At 37.3% G+C, this 16,354-nt stretch overlaps 1 protein-coding gene across 1 annotated transcript in view; it reads left to right on the plus strand.

Annotated features, from left to right (window-relative positions):
- The window catches only part of PRMT3 (protein arginine methyltransferase 3), a 160,746-nt gene that overhangs the window by 1,000 nt on the left and 143,392 nt on the right, over positions 1 to 16,354 (plus strand). The window contains exons 3-5 of the mRNA XM_036763634.1: positions 6,588 to 6,670; positions 10,440 to 10,489; positions 11,296 to 11,398. Of these exons, the coding sequence (XP_036619529.1) occupies positions 6,588 to 6,670; positions 10,440 to 10,489; positions 11,296 to 11,398 (236 nt within the window). The remainder of the gene's footprint in view (positions 1 to 6,587; positions 6,671 to 10,439; positions 10,490 to 11,295; positions 11,399 to 16,354) is intronic.

Genomic DNA, 16,354 nt, shown 5'->3' on the forward strand with positions numbered 1-16,354 from the left:
GAGGAGCAGGAGAGCCTCAGGGCTGGGGACAGTCAGGGAAAATGCCACGAGCTGGAAGAGAGTGTGTCACAGGGGAGAAACATCAAGGAAAACAGAGTCACTGGGCTTGGGGTACGGTTTAAGAAAGGGAAAATCAGAGGGAGCTAGGCTATGAAGACCTTTGAACCCCAGAGGATTTTACATTTCATCCTGGAGGTAATACAGTTTATTGAATGGAGAGCGAGATTACAAGGTTAGACCTGTGCTTTGGGAGGAATTGAGAGCTGAGTAGAGGATAGACCCAAGTGGTGAGAGACTTGTGGCAGGAAGACTCACCAGCTGTCTTTGGCAATACACACCAGTAAGGAGACCAGGTCTTGTACCAAGGCCAGGGCTTTAAAAGAAAGGATTTTAGATTTAAACCTGGAGATAATAGGGAGCCACTGCAATTTATTGCATGGCGGGGATAGGGTGTGTCACATCTGTGTTCTAGGACCATCATTTTGATAGCTGAATAGAGGATGGACTGAAGTGGGGAGAGACTTGAGTTTCCTTCCAGCTCTACTATCTAAATGCTAGCCGTAAGTATCTCCTGAGAGGTCTTTCTGTGATCAGCATCAGTCTTAGGAGACAGAATTGAGTGACCTCAGGTAAGTCAGGCAGCCTATCTCAAGGGAGGCAACATGGTGTAGTGGAAAGACTGCTAGATTTGGAAAGGACCTTGCTTCCAGTATTAGCTCTGCCACTTATGAGTTGTGTGATTTTGTGCTTAATAAATGTTTTCTCTATATATAAATATTTTGGGCCATTCACTTCATCTCTCTAGGGCTCTTTTCCTAACTGTAAATGAAGAGATAAACCAGATGACCTCAGAAATTCCTTCTATTTCTGATCCTCAGTCACATTGCCTCTTTAGGCTTCAATTTCTTACACTGTTTGTCCTTTGTTTTCAAAGAAGACCATGGCATCAGGAAAATGATGACTTTGATTTGAGTGAGGGTGAGTAGACAGAGCTGCCTTAATGGGGACCCAGCTAGTTGGGTAACTCAGCTCATCCTCTCCCTCTCCCTCTCCTTCTCCTCTCCAAAGGAAGGCAAATTTTGATGGCCAGAAGCTGCCCACTTAACTTGGGGTTTACTAGCTAGATCGATCTTCCTTTCCTTCCTTCCTTCCTTCCTTCCTTCCTTCCTTCCTTCCTTCCTTCCTTCCTACTCTGTAGCTCATAGATTGGACCACAATAAGTCCCTGCCCAAGCTCCACTTAATGGCTGTATTTTAGGCCCTCCTAGCTTAGAGTGAATGTCAGTGGTGATTGTTTCTCTTTGGAACAGCAACCCTGAGGGTCTTCCTCTCCCAGCTTGATTATTTTTTTCTAATCAAAGGGGCCATCCCTTCATTCACTTCTTAAAGAGGATGCCTCCCTGAATGGGCTTTACCTCACTGTAAGTGAGTACCTGAAAAGGCCTTAGCCTAAAAGGGCCAGGGTCTCCCATTGCATCCTGGTCATCTCCAGTCATCCTGATGAATATCTGATCACTGGATCCAGATGGCTTTTGAGGAAAAAGTGAGGTTGGTGACCTTGCACAGCCCTTCCTTGCTCCAATCAAAGTCAACTGTGAGTCACGTCATCATTTCCCTGATGTCCTCTTTGCAAATGAAGGACTAACACAACAACAATATCTTATACTGTTAAATGGAGAAGTTGGGTAGATAATCTTTACGACTCTGTCTAGCGTCTAGCCCCAACTGCTTATCAAATGTCATATTTGAGTTGTGAAGCTCAAATTGAGAGATAGTAATTAATGGTATTTTAATTCTGAAAGTTATGCTTGTCCTAAATAAGTTGATAACATCTCTTGGTGCTTCAGCGTTCTCTTTTATGTTCTTTGTGCAAGAGAGCACCTTTGTATCATGTGTTATACTTTGCTGTAAAGACTTTTCTGAAGTAGGGATAGCTCAGTAGTCACATCCTCCATTTCACAAATGAAGAAACAGATTCAAAGAGGTCTAGCCAGTGTTTTTACCGGTGATTTGGGTGAAGACCTAAAGAGTATGTTTATCAAGTCTGAAGGTGGATGATAAAATTGAGATTTTAAAAGTTTTGGGCTGGCTAGAATGAGGGTTTGAATCAAATCATAAAATTTAATTGTGCTAATGTAAAATTCCACACTAGGGTTCAGAAATTAAGGTTGTCCAAGTGCCGATTAGGAAATGTCTAGATCCATAACATGAATTCTGCCCTACTTAGCACTTTGTAGTATTTTGTTCAGTTCTTGTTGCCTTATTTTTAGGAATGATGTTGACAGAATGGACTGACTCTGTTGAAACTAACACATTTAGGGTGATGAAGTTACTTGAAACTACCGTAGGAGAGTCATTTGAAAAAACTAGTTATGTTTAACCTGGAGAAGAGAAGACATGTTTTCAAATATTTGAAGTGTTATGTAGAAAAGAGATTGAAGTTACATAGAGGCAGGGTTTAGATTGGTATGTGAAGAAAGAGCTGTCCAAGGTGAGAGGGTCTGGCTCTGAAAGTAGAACCTCACCATCTCTGGAGGCCTTCAAGTGGATACTGGTTGACTATTTTTAGGAACATTGTAGGGCTAGCCCATTTTCAGGTATGAGGAGCTCTCATTTGCTGGGAATTATGGCAATTACAAATTCCAAGAGAAAATTCCTCCTGGAGAAGAAAAACAGTAGGGCCTAAGCCATGATTTAAATGAGAAAAGAAGCCAGGTCATGTCAGAAATTGGAATTTTCCAGAAAAATTCCAGGCATTAAGCTGAAAGACTTAAGATAAAGGAGGGGGAAGGAGAAGAGAATAAGCATGTATGGCATGCCTGCTACATGTGAGGCACTATGCTAAGAACTTTATAAATGCCTCATTTGATTCTCATAGCAGCCCTGTGAGGTAAGTGCTATTATCCGGATTTTGCATTTGAGGAAACTGAAGCAAATGAAGATTTGTCTAATGTCACACAGCTAAGTGAGTGTCTTAAAGATTTGAACTCATGTCTTTGGACTCTAGGCCCAGTGCTTCATCTACTCCTGTGGCCCCTTTAAGGATGTGTATACACACACACACACATATACATATATGCATATATGTATGTATCTTTTATAGATATATCTTTCATATATGTGTATGTTTATATTAGCTATAGGCAGAATAAAATGATTCTTTTGATAGTGTATATTCCTTCATGCCCTGCTGTGGTAGTGATGCTATGGGGATGAGTACCTTCCATCCATAAGATTCTGCAATTCTATCCATCCATAAGATTCTGCAATTCTATGACTTGTCCAAGTTCACATGACTAGTAAATGTCAGAGCCCCTGCCCAAAATTTGGTCTCTTGGCTCCCAGTCTAGTGCTTTTTTTTCCCCTTGTGAATAGTGTAGCCTTGTTACCATTAGGATAATGGGACTTGGAGCTCAAAGTGACCTTCAGAGTTATCTTGTCAAGCACCTCATAGAAGTTAAATGATTTCCCAAGGTCACTCAGCATGTTGAAGAGCCAGTGTCAAACATGTGTTCTCTGACTCCAATTCCTCTGCGCTTTCCTCTGTATCACATGGAGATTCACAGATGTATTGCCTTGGGTTAGGTCTGGTGAGTTCTACAAATCCTTAATTGGTGAAAAATTTCATTCAAACTGTAATCGATGCACATGTACTAAGCATATATGAGACATTTAATCAGTTCTCAGTAATGCTATTCAATATAATTTACTTTCTGCAAAGTCCTAGTTTTTTTGTCCTTCAGTTTTGCAAGTCACATAGTAAAGAACTTTGGACCTCACGATGTCCATGTACGTTTGGAATGCCAAGTAGGTTTGGAACACTACAGGATCATTTTGGAAGCATTAAAGCCCTGTGGGAATGTGCCAGATTAATAAATTGTGCTTTACACTTTTTTTTTCTCTAAAAGCATTTTGTGCCAGCTCAGAGCCTTTAAAAGTACAATTTGCACTTTGAAGAGAAGGGAAGAATTTCAAGTAGAAAATGATTCTTGATCGTTGCTACCAGAGAGAGAGAAAAGACTTTATGTGTCCAAGACATTTTGTAACAAACAACCCCATGAAATAGAAATTAATATTTTGAAGACAAATGAACTTTGGTAGTAAAAGGGCAGACATTTATATGAGTGCCCAATAAAATCCAGACCTGGTAGTGTGAAGTTGTGAGGGCTATGAATCCTGGACCACGATTCAGGAGACCTGGATTCTTGTCCCGATTGTGCTGCTAACTAGCTGAGTGATGGTGGGCAAGTTGCAACTAAAATTGCATCTTACCTTAACTCAGGATTAGTTGATCTCTAGAATCCCAGCTCTTAAATTTTGTGATTCTAAGGACCAATTTTGAATTGAAGTAAATTAAGATTCTTCTGCAAAAGTCCTACTTTGGTGCCTTATGCATTGGAGGTGACCCCGTGTTCTTGAAGTCTATAGAAGTGAAAAGCAAGCCCTGGCAGGTTCAGATATTATTCCAGCTATAGCTTATTTCTGTTGTCTGAGAACCAGGCTAAATGTGGAGATGTTAACCACTAGAAAGTTGGAGAATTTTTGGCAACAGTAACCCATGCAAGAAAAAAAGCAGCAAAAAATTCCTCTCTGTCTGATGTGGACTCCTTTTTCTAGTGATGGTGGTATGTCAGAAATGGGGTTAGAGAGGTACTTAAGCATGGCATGGTTCTGAAAATTGATCGTAAACATTAATTTAACTGCTTGTATTGTAAATGAATGATCTTTGTCCAACAACCAAGAATTAGTTACTTTACAGTAGGAACTGAATTTCATCCCTGTTGACATCACCATTATTGAAGCAGAGATGTCAGAACAAAGTTGCAGCTAGATGGAAGGAGAGGTCAAGGTCATCCTAAATAAAAAAAAATTAATTAACAAATTCAATTAATTAACAATTTATATTATATATTATATATATTTATATAATTTATAAAGTTGGCAGAATTGGTTTGTATGATGTTACATTCAGAGGCAACAGTAAGAACCATCCCTTGATGGGATGCTTGGCCATCTTGTTTTTTCCTGCTCACAATGAACACAACCACTTGGTTGGCACTGATTCCCCTTGTCCCCCAGTTCTCACCTAGTGTTTCCCTTCTGCATTCTGTTCCTCAGATTCATCACCCCCAAAGGCCTCTCCTTTTCAGTGGACACCCTGATGGTGTCTTGCCATCTTGGGCCTTGCCATTGACCCTGCATTTTTGGGGCCTTTAGGATTTCTGTCCACTCTGAAGCTGAACTCCCCTACCACATAGGTTGGCTTTCCCCATTATAGTGTTAGGTCCTTGAGATCAGGGACTTTTTCTGCTTTATGCCCCCAATACTTGGCACGTAGATAAAAGGTTTTTTTTTTTTCTTTTTAGTAAAGGTTTTTTTTTTTTTTGTTCATTCAGAGACTGACTAAATTGAGAATTCTGTTTGAAATCTATCCTCCCCATAAAGTAAATTTCTAGAGGTCAGGGCTATTTTGTTTTGGTCTTTGTGTCTCAAGTGCATAGCGCATAGTACACTCTTAATAAATATTTGTTGTATTGAATAATCTGCAAACTAATTGAACTTTTACCTTGATACATGTTGACTTCCACACAGTTGGGGAAGAAGGTGAAAATTTGACTAAATTTATGATCTTTTCAGCCTGGGAAGGAAAGTGTGGTTTGAGATATAGAAATAGAAGTTCCCTTAAGCTTATAGAAGAATCAGAATCCTTACATCATCTTTAACAAACTTTTTTCAAGAAGAGTGTCAGGAGGCAGTGGATAAAGTGAGCCTCGCAAAAGAAATTAATTATGTTTTGATAACAATGAAACAATTGGTTATGGATGTGAGAGTCATTCCAAAATCAGCAGACTGTACCAACAGATAAAATGGACTGGTCAGAACAAAGGTCAAAACCAGAACCAAATAAGAAGAAAGGGTAAAGATTTAAATAAAACAATGGCATGCCACACTCTCAGAAGAATTACGATTCCAGGTGACTTCAACAGTGGAAGTCCTGTGAATATGATATTAGCAGTGATGACTTGCCGGTGACAAAAGATACCAATAAGAATATTTAGAGCAAGAAATAACAGATGCTTAGGCTGAATGTTGCAGTGGTATATATTAAAGTGTTAAAAGAACTAGTGTATGGCCTTTAGCACAGGAGATGGATCCTTTGTGGAATATTACTGGAAAGACAGGGACAGTAATTACACAATATGGGAACGACTGGTAATGACTGAACTTTTTATCAGTGGAATTAGTTCCCATTCTGAAGAGGTCACAGATTCATTGAAATACGTATGGTACTCATTTAATATTTAGAGCAATCAGTTGACTCAGTGAGTAAGGTGCTGGGTCTGGGGTCAGGAAGACCTGAGTTCAAATCCAGCCTCAGACATATTGTCTGTGACTGAGCAAGTCTCTTTACCTCTGCCTCAATTTCCTTATCTGTAAAATGAGAATAATAATAGCTCCTGCCTCTTAGGGTTTTTGGGAGGATTAAAAGGGGTAACATTTGTTGGAGTTTTTGAAACAATGCTATGTAAATGCTTCTTGTTATTATTCCTTGGGCTGTCTCCCTTGAAACCTTCCCTTGCGTTTTAGGTTATTCACTTCTGCTGAAGAAACATTTTCTCACTGTAAGTCTGAACATCAATTTGATATTGACAGCATGGTCCATAAACATGGTAAGTGGCTTTTTTTGAAAGTTTTTTTTAAAAAAAGATTTTTGTTTTGAGATTAATATTAAACGTCATTTTTTCACCTCTTTACATAATTTCTTTAAAGTGAAACTTTTTGCAATGAGCATCTGTTGTTTCATAGAATTAAAATATATTTGACAATTGGACAGAGATTATAAGTCGATAATAGTTTGGTCTAAAATCCATGCTGAAAGTCAATTCACCTTTTAGTCATTTATACAGGTGGTCTTACAGTAAAATGAATCTTTCACATGTTTCAGTGCTTATTTTTTGTGTTATAGTTTAAAAAGAAAGAAAATTGTAAACATAGATTTCATCATATGTGAATTAGGATGTGAAAGAGCAAGGGCAGCAGTGGGGATTGGGGGTTTTGAGGTATAAGCTAGTCTTTTTTAAAATAAATTTTAATTGTTAACTTTTATATTTACATTACCTTATTTTTCTCCTTTATCCTCCCCCTTATCTCTTCCAGAGAACCATTCTTTATTACCAGGAGTGTTTTCTAAAAAGAAAAAATGGGAAGAGAAAAAGAAATCAGATTCTGTTAATACATTGAAAAAAAAATCTGATAATTATGCAGTTTTTCATACCTATGAACCTTCTACCTCTGGAAAAGAGTTGGGGGAGGGGTCATATCTCCTCTTTGGGGCTAAGTTTATTCTTTGTACTCTTGCAACATTCGTTTTCCTTGTTTTGTGGTCATCGTTCCTTTCATTTGCATCTTTGTAGTCTTCATATTTTATACGTATATCATTCATCTTGGCTCTGTTTACCTTTATATCAGTTCATTTAGGTTTTTCCATGCTTCTCTATATTCATCATTTTTATTGTTTCTTACCATATAGTAATATTCCATTGCATTCTTGTACCATAATTTGTTTAACCATCCTTGATGGATGGAATATCTACTTAGATTCCTAGTTCTTTTCTACGACAAAAAGGGCTTATATAAATATATGGGTGTATGTATATGGAGCCTTTGTTGTTTTAGTTTTACTTTTTTTCATTCTGGACTTAAACATTGAAAAATGAACATTTCTTTATGCAAAGTAGAATACAAAAAGATTATATATAAATCCTCTAATCTCTATTACATACAGCTTACTTTAAAAAATACGTATATACACACATGTATACATAAAGTAAATTCAACCTCTTTCAAAGTCATCCTGCTCATTTGCACCCCCCTTTTAAAAAAATTAATTGTTTTCAGTTAACCAGCTTTTATTTATTTCTCTCCTACCCCCTGCACAACTGAGAGCAAACTCTTATAACCCTTCTACCATGCTGGCCCCTTACAGCCAGGGCATCCATTTTGGGAAGGGTCATAGATTGGTCAACTTTCATTCTCTTCCTTACCCTGTTTCTGATTTTCTGAACTTCATCCACCCCTACCTTCCCTTTTTTGTCTTCCTTTTATGTGTTGTTTTCTGGGCTAGGCTCCTCCCCCGTGTCACAGACAGCTTAAATTTTCTTGGGCTTGAAAAGTGCCTCACTTAGACTTTTTGTTGGCAGGGCTTGAATTTTATATATAAGCTAATAAATTTCATTAGACTTAAGGTAAGTGAATGACCTGATTAACAATATTTATAAATTCCTTGGCAGAAATGTGAGGGTGTGGCCAATACACATATGAAAAGCAAACAAAGGAAGGAAACGTTTTAAATTTCATATTCCTTATATGGGGGAAATCACAGCCATTGGAAAAGTGCTTTTCTTAAGACTCAAAGTACATATGAAGTATTTTGAAAGTACTTTAATACCAACAACATTCCTTTGAAAAAAACTGTTATTATTTGTCAAAAGAGTATAATACTAGATCTTTTTATTTACTTTGTTAGATCTGGGAAAACATGACTTACCAGATACCTGCTCCAGAACTAGATTTGAGGCATCATTTTAGAGTTACTTGGAGGGGAATATTGAGGGACCCTGGCTGTAGTGTTTTCTTCTACTCCACCATGTTGGTTCCAACTTTGGATATCAGAGTTTTATCAGAGATATTTAATGCAAAGATTTTTTTTTGTTCCAATTTCTTGCTTTGCCTCTTAGCCTACCTGGTTTGGCTTTGTAAAAAAGTGATTCATTTTCATGTAATCAAAAGTACCTATTTTATCTGTTATAATTGTTTCTGTCCCTTATTTGGTCAAGAATTCTCTGCCCCCTCCCCTCTTCCCCAGTAGCTGTAGAAGATGATCGATCTGCTTTCTTCCGATTTTCTGATTTTGCCATCTGCTTTTCTTCTGTGTTGTCTAATCTGACGTCTAATCCCACCTCTTGACTGAAACTGCTCTCTCCAAGGCAACAACAGTCTCTCAGTTGCTAATTCCAGTTTCACCTTTACCTTGTTAAGTGGCCTTTTCTCACTCACCATTCTACATTACCTCTCTGCTGCTTTTGACACTGTTGACCGCTTCTCTTCCTGGGTTCTCTCTCCTCCTTTGGGTTTCATAACTGTTTTCTTAACTCTCCTCTGGCCCTTCCTCCTTAGCCATATTTACCGGATCTTCATCTCCCTGCCCTGTGCTTGTTCTCACAGATCCTGAACTTTTTCTATTCTTCCTTTGAGCTCTTTTTATTGGTGATCTCATCAGCTCCCATGGATTCAATTGTTACCTCTATGTGGGTGACCTCTGATTTTATGTGTCTGTGTACGTGTGTGTGTATACATATACATAAAACCTTGATTTCTCAGCATTTTAAAAATGGAATTTAATATATTTTCCCTAAAATCATCTTTATACTAAATTGATCTATCTCCATTAAGGGAACCACTATTCAGCGTCTAAACCTCATAACCTTGAAATTATCCTTGATATTCTTCTCTTTCCCTTCTCCCTCCCTTCCCCCACCCCAATACCATCAGTTGCCAAGTCTTAATTGCTTCTACCTTCAAAATATCGCATTGATCTGACCCCTTTCTTCCATTCATATAACCTCAACCCCAGTTCAGGGCCTTATAATCTGATCTCATTGCTTCCTATCTCTTCCACCCAAATGTCAAGGTTAGAATAGTAATGAAACACAGATCTGACCATGTGCTCCATTTCACAACCCCCTTCCCCCCAAAAAAAAATCTTCGGTGGTAGATTGTATAAGGCCTTAAATTCCAGGTTAAGAAGTTAAGTTTTATCCAACGACAACTTAAGTATTCTTGTTAAGCTGGTAAAAGTAAAACTTCATTTAGTAGGTATCACTTCTAATGTCATCTGATAGTCAATTTTTTCTAGATCATTTGTGTCCTAATAAATAAGCAGAATGTTAAAACATCAAGGATCTATGATTTTCCTGGAATTCAAACATCTTTCACCAAGTTAAACTGCAGATGTCTCTGGTTTCATTAGATAGTTTTAGTTGACTGGGGAACAGAGAGGTTAAATGACTTGTCTAAAGTGAACCATTATGGTAAGTATCAGAGGTAGAATTTGAACCGAATTCTTCCTGATTCCAAACCCAGATGTATATCCTCTTCGCCACAGTCTTCTCAAGTGAACAATTGCATCCTAAAATTGTTTTTCTCTAATATTTTATTATTTAATGATATTTAGATTTTTTTTTAGATCCTGGAACTTGTGGATTTTACTAAGTATTAAAATAACTATTTCCTATTTTTAAAATAATTTGAATGGCATAAATGTGAGTATAGAAATATTATAGATTAATGGTAGAAACCTCTACAGAAGAACAGTTCAATTAAATAATGTATTATGGTAAGATCTATATTTTCTATATCATTAGTTTGTTTTTTCTGCAGGACTTGAATTTTATGGATACATTAAGCTAATAAATTTCATTAGACTTAAGGTAAGTGGATGGCCTAATTTACGATATATATCAACTCCTTAGCAGAAGTATGAGGCAGATAAAGAGCAAACAAAAGAACAAAACCTTTTAGATTTTACATTCCTCATATTGGGGAAACCACAGCCTTTGGAGAAGTGCTTATACTGAGGATCAATGTACGTATGAAATCTTTTTGAAAGTATCTTAATACCAACAATATTCCTTCGAAAAAAATTGGTATTATTTGCAAAAGGAACATAATACTAGATCTTTTTATTTACTTTGTTTGAGCTAGGGAAACATATAACTTACCAAATTTAGAATGTGAGACCAGGGTTATAGTGACTTTTAGGAACCTATTACCTTGATGAATTTTAAGTAAGAATTCATCTGTTCAAACAACTTGTATTAAGTTCTTTCTATGTGTACTGTGCCTGATGCTAGGGCTGTTACATAAAAGATAAGGCCCTCATCTAGAGCTAAACCAGAAATTTCTATTACTAATTTCATTAGTAGTTTAGGGACTTCGGTTACAATTTCTTCATTGCATGTAGATGATACCAGTTTTACATTGGTATCTCTTTCAGTATCTTCCCACTCCTACAGGGAAGAAAATTAAACCTTGGTTGTTCATTAGTTAACAGAAAACTATCAACTGCTGTTCAGAAAGTAGTTATTCTGACAGCTTTCAGAAATGAAAGGTAGTAATTGTGAACATACTACTGTTCTGAAAGACAATACAGATTTCTTTTTCTTAATGTTTTGGTTAAGTAGGATTTCACGATTAAGAGCATTTTAAAGCAATATATAATTGTTTTTCTCTCTAGAATCCAACTGCAGAGTATTTGAATTCCTTATGCAACCCAGTGCCTTGGGAGAAAGAGGAGTATTTGAAACCAGTGTTAGAAGATGACCTTTTACTTCAGTTTGGTAAAATTATAGTATTATAATGACGTGAATTTATATGGCATCATTCATCCTAACTTTTCTATTTGCTGTAGCAGTAAATACTATTTTGTGTGTGAGAAATGCGGACACAGTTTACTGAGAAAATATATCGCTGGATGTGGTGCCCCACTGGTTAAGGTAGTTGATTGCTAATTTGTGCTCTGGATGGATTCACATCAATCAATCATTTATGATTTTAGGGTACCAGTGTAATAGAGTGGGAAATGTACAAAAGTCAGAGTCAGAAAACTTGACTTCAAGTCCTGTTTACTGTTTGCTAACTGTGTAACTTTGGGCATTATACCTTCTTGAGTCTCAGTTTCACCTTTACCTTGTTAACCTTTAATATATGTGACTATGGACAAGTCACTTAATCCCCTTAGAGTCTCTTCTAGCTCTTGAAAAGATCATATGAGTACTGCTTACCCAACAGGATTGTTTGGAGGATCAGTCATCCCACCCCATTAGATGGATTCATAACTGGTTATCAGTGGACACATGCCTCCTTGGAGGGAGGACTGTCTTTAATATCATGTCTCAGCCATCTGTGCTTGACCCAGTTCTGCATAGGTGGCATGCTTGTCACTTCTGCAGCTGACACAAACCTGAGATGAAGAGCTGGCTAACACATTGGACAACAGAGTTGGGACCCCAAAAGACCTATGTGAGCTAGAATGATGATCGGAATAAATTTGGATGAAATTAATAGAGACAAATATGAAATTATAGGTTGAAAAGTATAAAATTGGAGAAATGTGACTAGGCAATCTTTCCTGTGGAAAAAGATCTGGGACTTATCTTTAGTGGACTACAGGTGCTCTCAAGTTGTGAGTAAATACTGTTAGCTGAAAAAGCTATTACTTTCTCAGGCTTAAGAAAGGCATAATCTACAGAGCATGAGAGGTCAGTATACCACTGTACTTTGCCCCAGTTAGAACACATTTGCATTATTGTGCTCAGTGCTGGGTCTTGAATTTTAGGATGGACATTGAATGGCATAGCTAGAGAGACTCCCAGAAGGGTGGCCAGAGAGAGGGGCCTTGAGACCAGCCCATGTGAGGAATAGTGAAAGGAATTGGGCATTTTATCTTGAATAAGAGATTACTTAAGGAAGACATATTACTTGGCTTCAAATATTTGAAAGACTCTGGTGGAAGAGGAATTTGACTTACTTGTTCTGTTTGACCATAAAGGTTAAAACTTGGAGCAGTGGGAAGGAGTTGCAGAGAAGGAGATAGAGGCTTCAAGTAAAGACAAATATGTAACAAATGTGTGTGTGTATGAGTGTGTGTAAAAATATACATATATACATATACACACACACATGCATGCCTGTAAATAATTCGTGGTATCCCCAAATGGCATATGCTGCTTGGAATGGTGGTGAGTTTCCCTTCACTGGTTACCTTTAGTCAAAGGCTAGATGACTGCTTGTTGGAGAAGTTGTGCAGAGGCTTCTTGGTCAGGTCCAGTTTGGACTACATAGCCTTTGGTGTCTATTTAAATTGCCACTGTTGACAAGCTGGATTGTCCACCTCCAACCTAAGCTGGATTGCCCACTCCTAACCATATTGCCACTGCCCCTTTTCTTTTCCTCTCCTGTCTGAACACTGACCCTATATCCCCACATCCCTTCTGTACCCCACCCTTCCCTCTCCTTTGTAGAGCAGACATATTCTAAATATTTCTAGTCCTTGCCGACCACTCTGCAGATGCATTCTCTTACAAGTGTTGTTTTCTCCAATTATGGTGTGAGCTCCTTGAGAACAGGGGTTGTCTTTTTCTTTTTGTGTCTTCAGCACTTAACATAGTGTTTAGCATGTAGTAAGTGCTTGTTTTATGTGTTTTCATTCATTCAAAGCTTATAGTATCACCAAAAGTAGTTATTTACTGTACATAGAGGGCAGTATAGATATAGAGCAGTATAAGATGCGGCCTCTGCCCTCAAAGGATCTTAAGTGTACAGCTGGAGAGCCCTTTCATACATTAAAATATATATATACATACATATACATACACACATATATATATCAAGTACATATATGTGTGTATATATGTATATGTGTGTGCATATATGTGTAATATATAATATAAAATATGTATAACAAAGCACAGAATATGTGCTATGTGCCACAAATGTCAGGAACCATTGGCCATTGACTGCTCAGACTTTAGTGCCTGTGACCTAGGCACACCTTGAGAGACTAGGGAAAAAGGCAGATGTTTGGGATGTCACTGTTGCTGAACTTGTATATCACCAGAATCCGCACTACTTAACCCTTTGCTTGAGAATTTGGGCAGAGAATGTACTTGGTGATAGCATAGTCCAGGGCAAAGGGAAATCTAGATTGTTTATCAGTCTTCTCAGAACTGAACTGCCCTGCCACAAAGAGTATTCACTCTGTTCCTTACTCGTTTTCCTTGTGTAGCACACAGCTCGTCTATCACAGTGTAACCACCCACTGAGATAGTCAGGCTTTACCTGTGTTACATCTGCTTTAACGCTGTCATGGTGTGTGTCAGGGAAACGGGTATCCTAATTAGGGACATTGGCAGTAGTTATCACCATTCTTCTCTGCCGCTGAACTGTCTTATCTTTCTAGTTATAGTAACAAAATATTTAAGTATTAAGAGGACCTAACATGAGGGAATGACCACTTAAGGCTAGGGTGATGAGGAAGAAGGCCTCACAGATGAGTAAGAACTTGAGTTGTGTTTTGAGTGGAAGACCATTTAACATAGGAGAATAGCATGAAAAAAGTGATTCTAGTAATAGAAGATAAGCAAGTCTAATGAGGTAGGCAAAAGTCAGATTGTTGAATATCTTCAATACTAGTGAATTTAGATGTGATTTTTTTGAGTGCATTGGCCAGGCCAACATAAAAATGCTGAATTTGTGGTGGTGCTAGGACCCTCTTGTATGATACTAAAAATATAGTCATTCTTTACTATGTAGGATACTGTTGTCCTTTTGACTCCATTTTAAAGATACATCTTGCTAGGGTATACTTTGGGTCTGAGGCTTTCATTCCTCTAACTCTACCAGCTATATCCTGGTCATTGGTGAGACTAACAGAACCCAATTTTTTTTTTTTTAGGTTGTAAACTGGTCCTTTTGGCTCTGCCACTTGGATATTGGGAGAGATAGATAATTCATTGCTTAGCTGCCCTAGTCAAGAGCTTGGGCATGGTGAAACAGGGAGCTGAGGTTCTTATTCTTTTCCATTGCCTCTCTGAAATCTGACATAAGGTTTTCACTAACACCAAATTGATAGATTCAGGGAACAAAGAATTTCTGCAAGCTTGAGTCTTTAGGTCACTATTAAGTTCACTCTCAAATTTTCTTTGTCATATTTTAAAATCTGAATTTTCTCATGTTATTTCTGTCACTAATATTGCCAGTACTTAGTATAAGTATCTTAATTGTAGCTTGAAGTGAAAGTAATATTTTGTTTAGCTATAGTCTATTTAAACCTTGAAGCCGACTTGCATAATCTTGAAAAAATTTGAAAGCAGAATATAAAATGAACAATGTAACTAATTGTATAAATGTATGAAAGGTGTTTATTAAACACTTACTGTGTGTCAAGTACTTTTCTAAGCACTAGGAATACTGACATAAAAGCAAGGTTGTGCCCTCAGGGAGCTTATATTTTAATGATTTTGACAACATAGATAAGCAAGCGAAGACCAGAAAAGCAAATTATAGTCTTGCAAGTTACAAAGATTGAGGGTGGTAATTTCATTACAATTCTCAAAGAAAAGGGGTGGGGGAAAAGTTGCACTAAGAGGGTATTCCTTTGATGAAAGAGTGAAAAAATAACTAGAGTGAAGACTAGGATACATTGTCTCGGAGCACAGAGCTAAGTGACTTAGTTTCTCCTAGGCATGACCTTTTGTGGTCCAGTTTGGAGGGTGGAGCAGTAGCAGAACATAGCTAAAAATTGAACAGTATTCAGTGACTGATGTTCCTATATTGACTCCAATTGTGAAAGTTATCTGGAAGCATCATAATTGTTTGGATTGAATTTTAGACCAAAAAAAGGGAGACAGAAGAAAATGTGGTATATATATTATTTTACTTGCCTGAAGAATTTTTTTCAACATTAGATGAGAAATTAATGATGTAAATTGGGTAGAACTTTCCAGCTTTGTTAAATTATGTTTGGAAAATTGTTGGTTTTGTAATACTAGTGAAAAAAATTTTGCGTGAGTAAAGAAAGAATCAAGATTTTATGGAGTTTTTCCTTGAGATTTGAAGAACCATCAAAGAATCCTAGAATTCTATAATTTTAGAGCTGAAACAGACTTTTTGATTGTGTGGTCTAATCCTCCTTAAGCTTCAGATGAAGGAACTGGAGCTCAAAGAGATGAAAGTGACATAAGATATGTATTATCTGGCATCAGAACTGAGCCTGAAACCTGCCTCCTGGCTTCCTAGTCCAGTGTTGTTGTCACTATATCAATTTCATAGAAAATTCATTGTTTCTGGAATTAATGGCTAAATATTATAAAGCTGCATGTGCGATTGTTTTAGCTGCAACAGTGAGCAAGTGAAGTATGAAAATACCAGTCTGCTGCTTGTATAAGTTTAGTGAACAGAATTAGAACAATTTATACAATGATAATATAGAGAAAAAAACTTTGAAAGACTTTAGAATTCTCATCAGCACAGTATTAAAACGAGTCCACAAGGATAAAGGTGAAACACTGTTCATCTCCTGACCTAGAGATGATGAATTTAAAATGCAAAAAGAGACCTACAGTTTTAGACATGGCTAATGTGGAAATTTGTTTTGCTGGACTGTATGGATATGTATCGAGATACTTGTTTTTTTTTGTTTTTAAAATTTTCTCAATTGGGATAGGGGAGGTAGTGGAAAGGACAGATTAATTTAAAAAAAACTTATTTTAAAAAAAGTTTAAATAGAATTTGAG

Source organism: Trichosurus vulpecula, chromosome 6, assembly GCF_011100635.1.
Source record: "Trichosurus vulpecula isolate mTriVul1 chromosome 6, mTriVul1.pri, whole genome shotgun sequence".
Lineage (NCBI taxonomy): Eukaryota > Metazoa > Chordata > Mammalia > Diprotodontia > Phalangeridae > Trichosurus > Trichosurus vulpecula.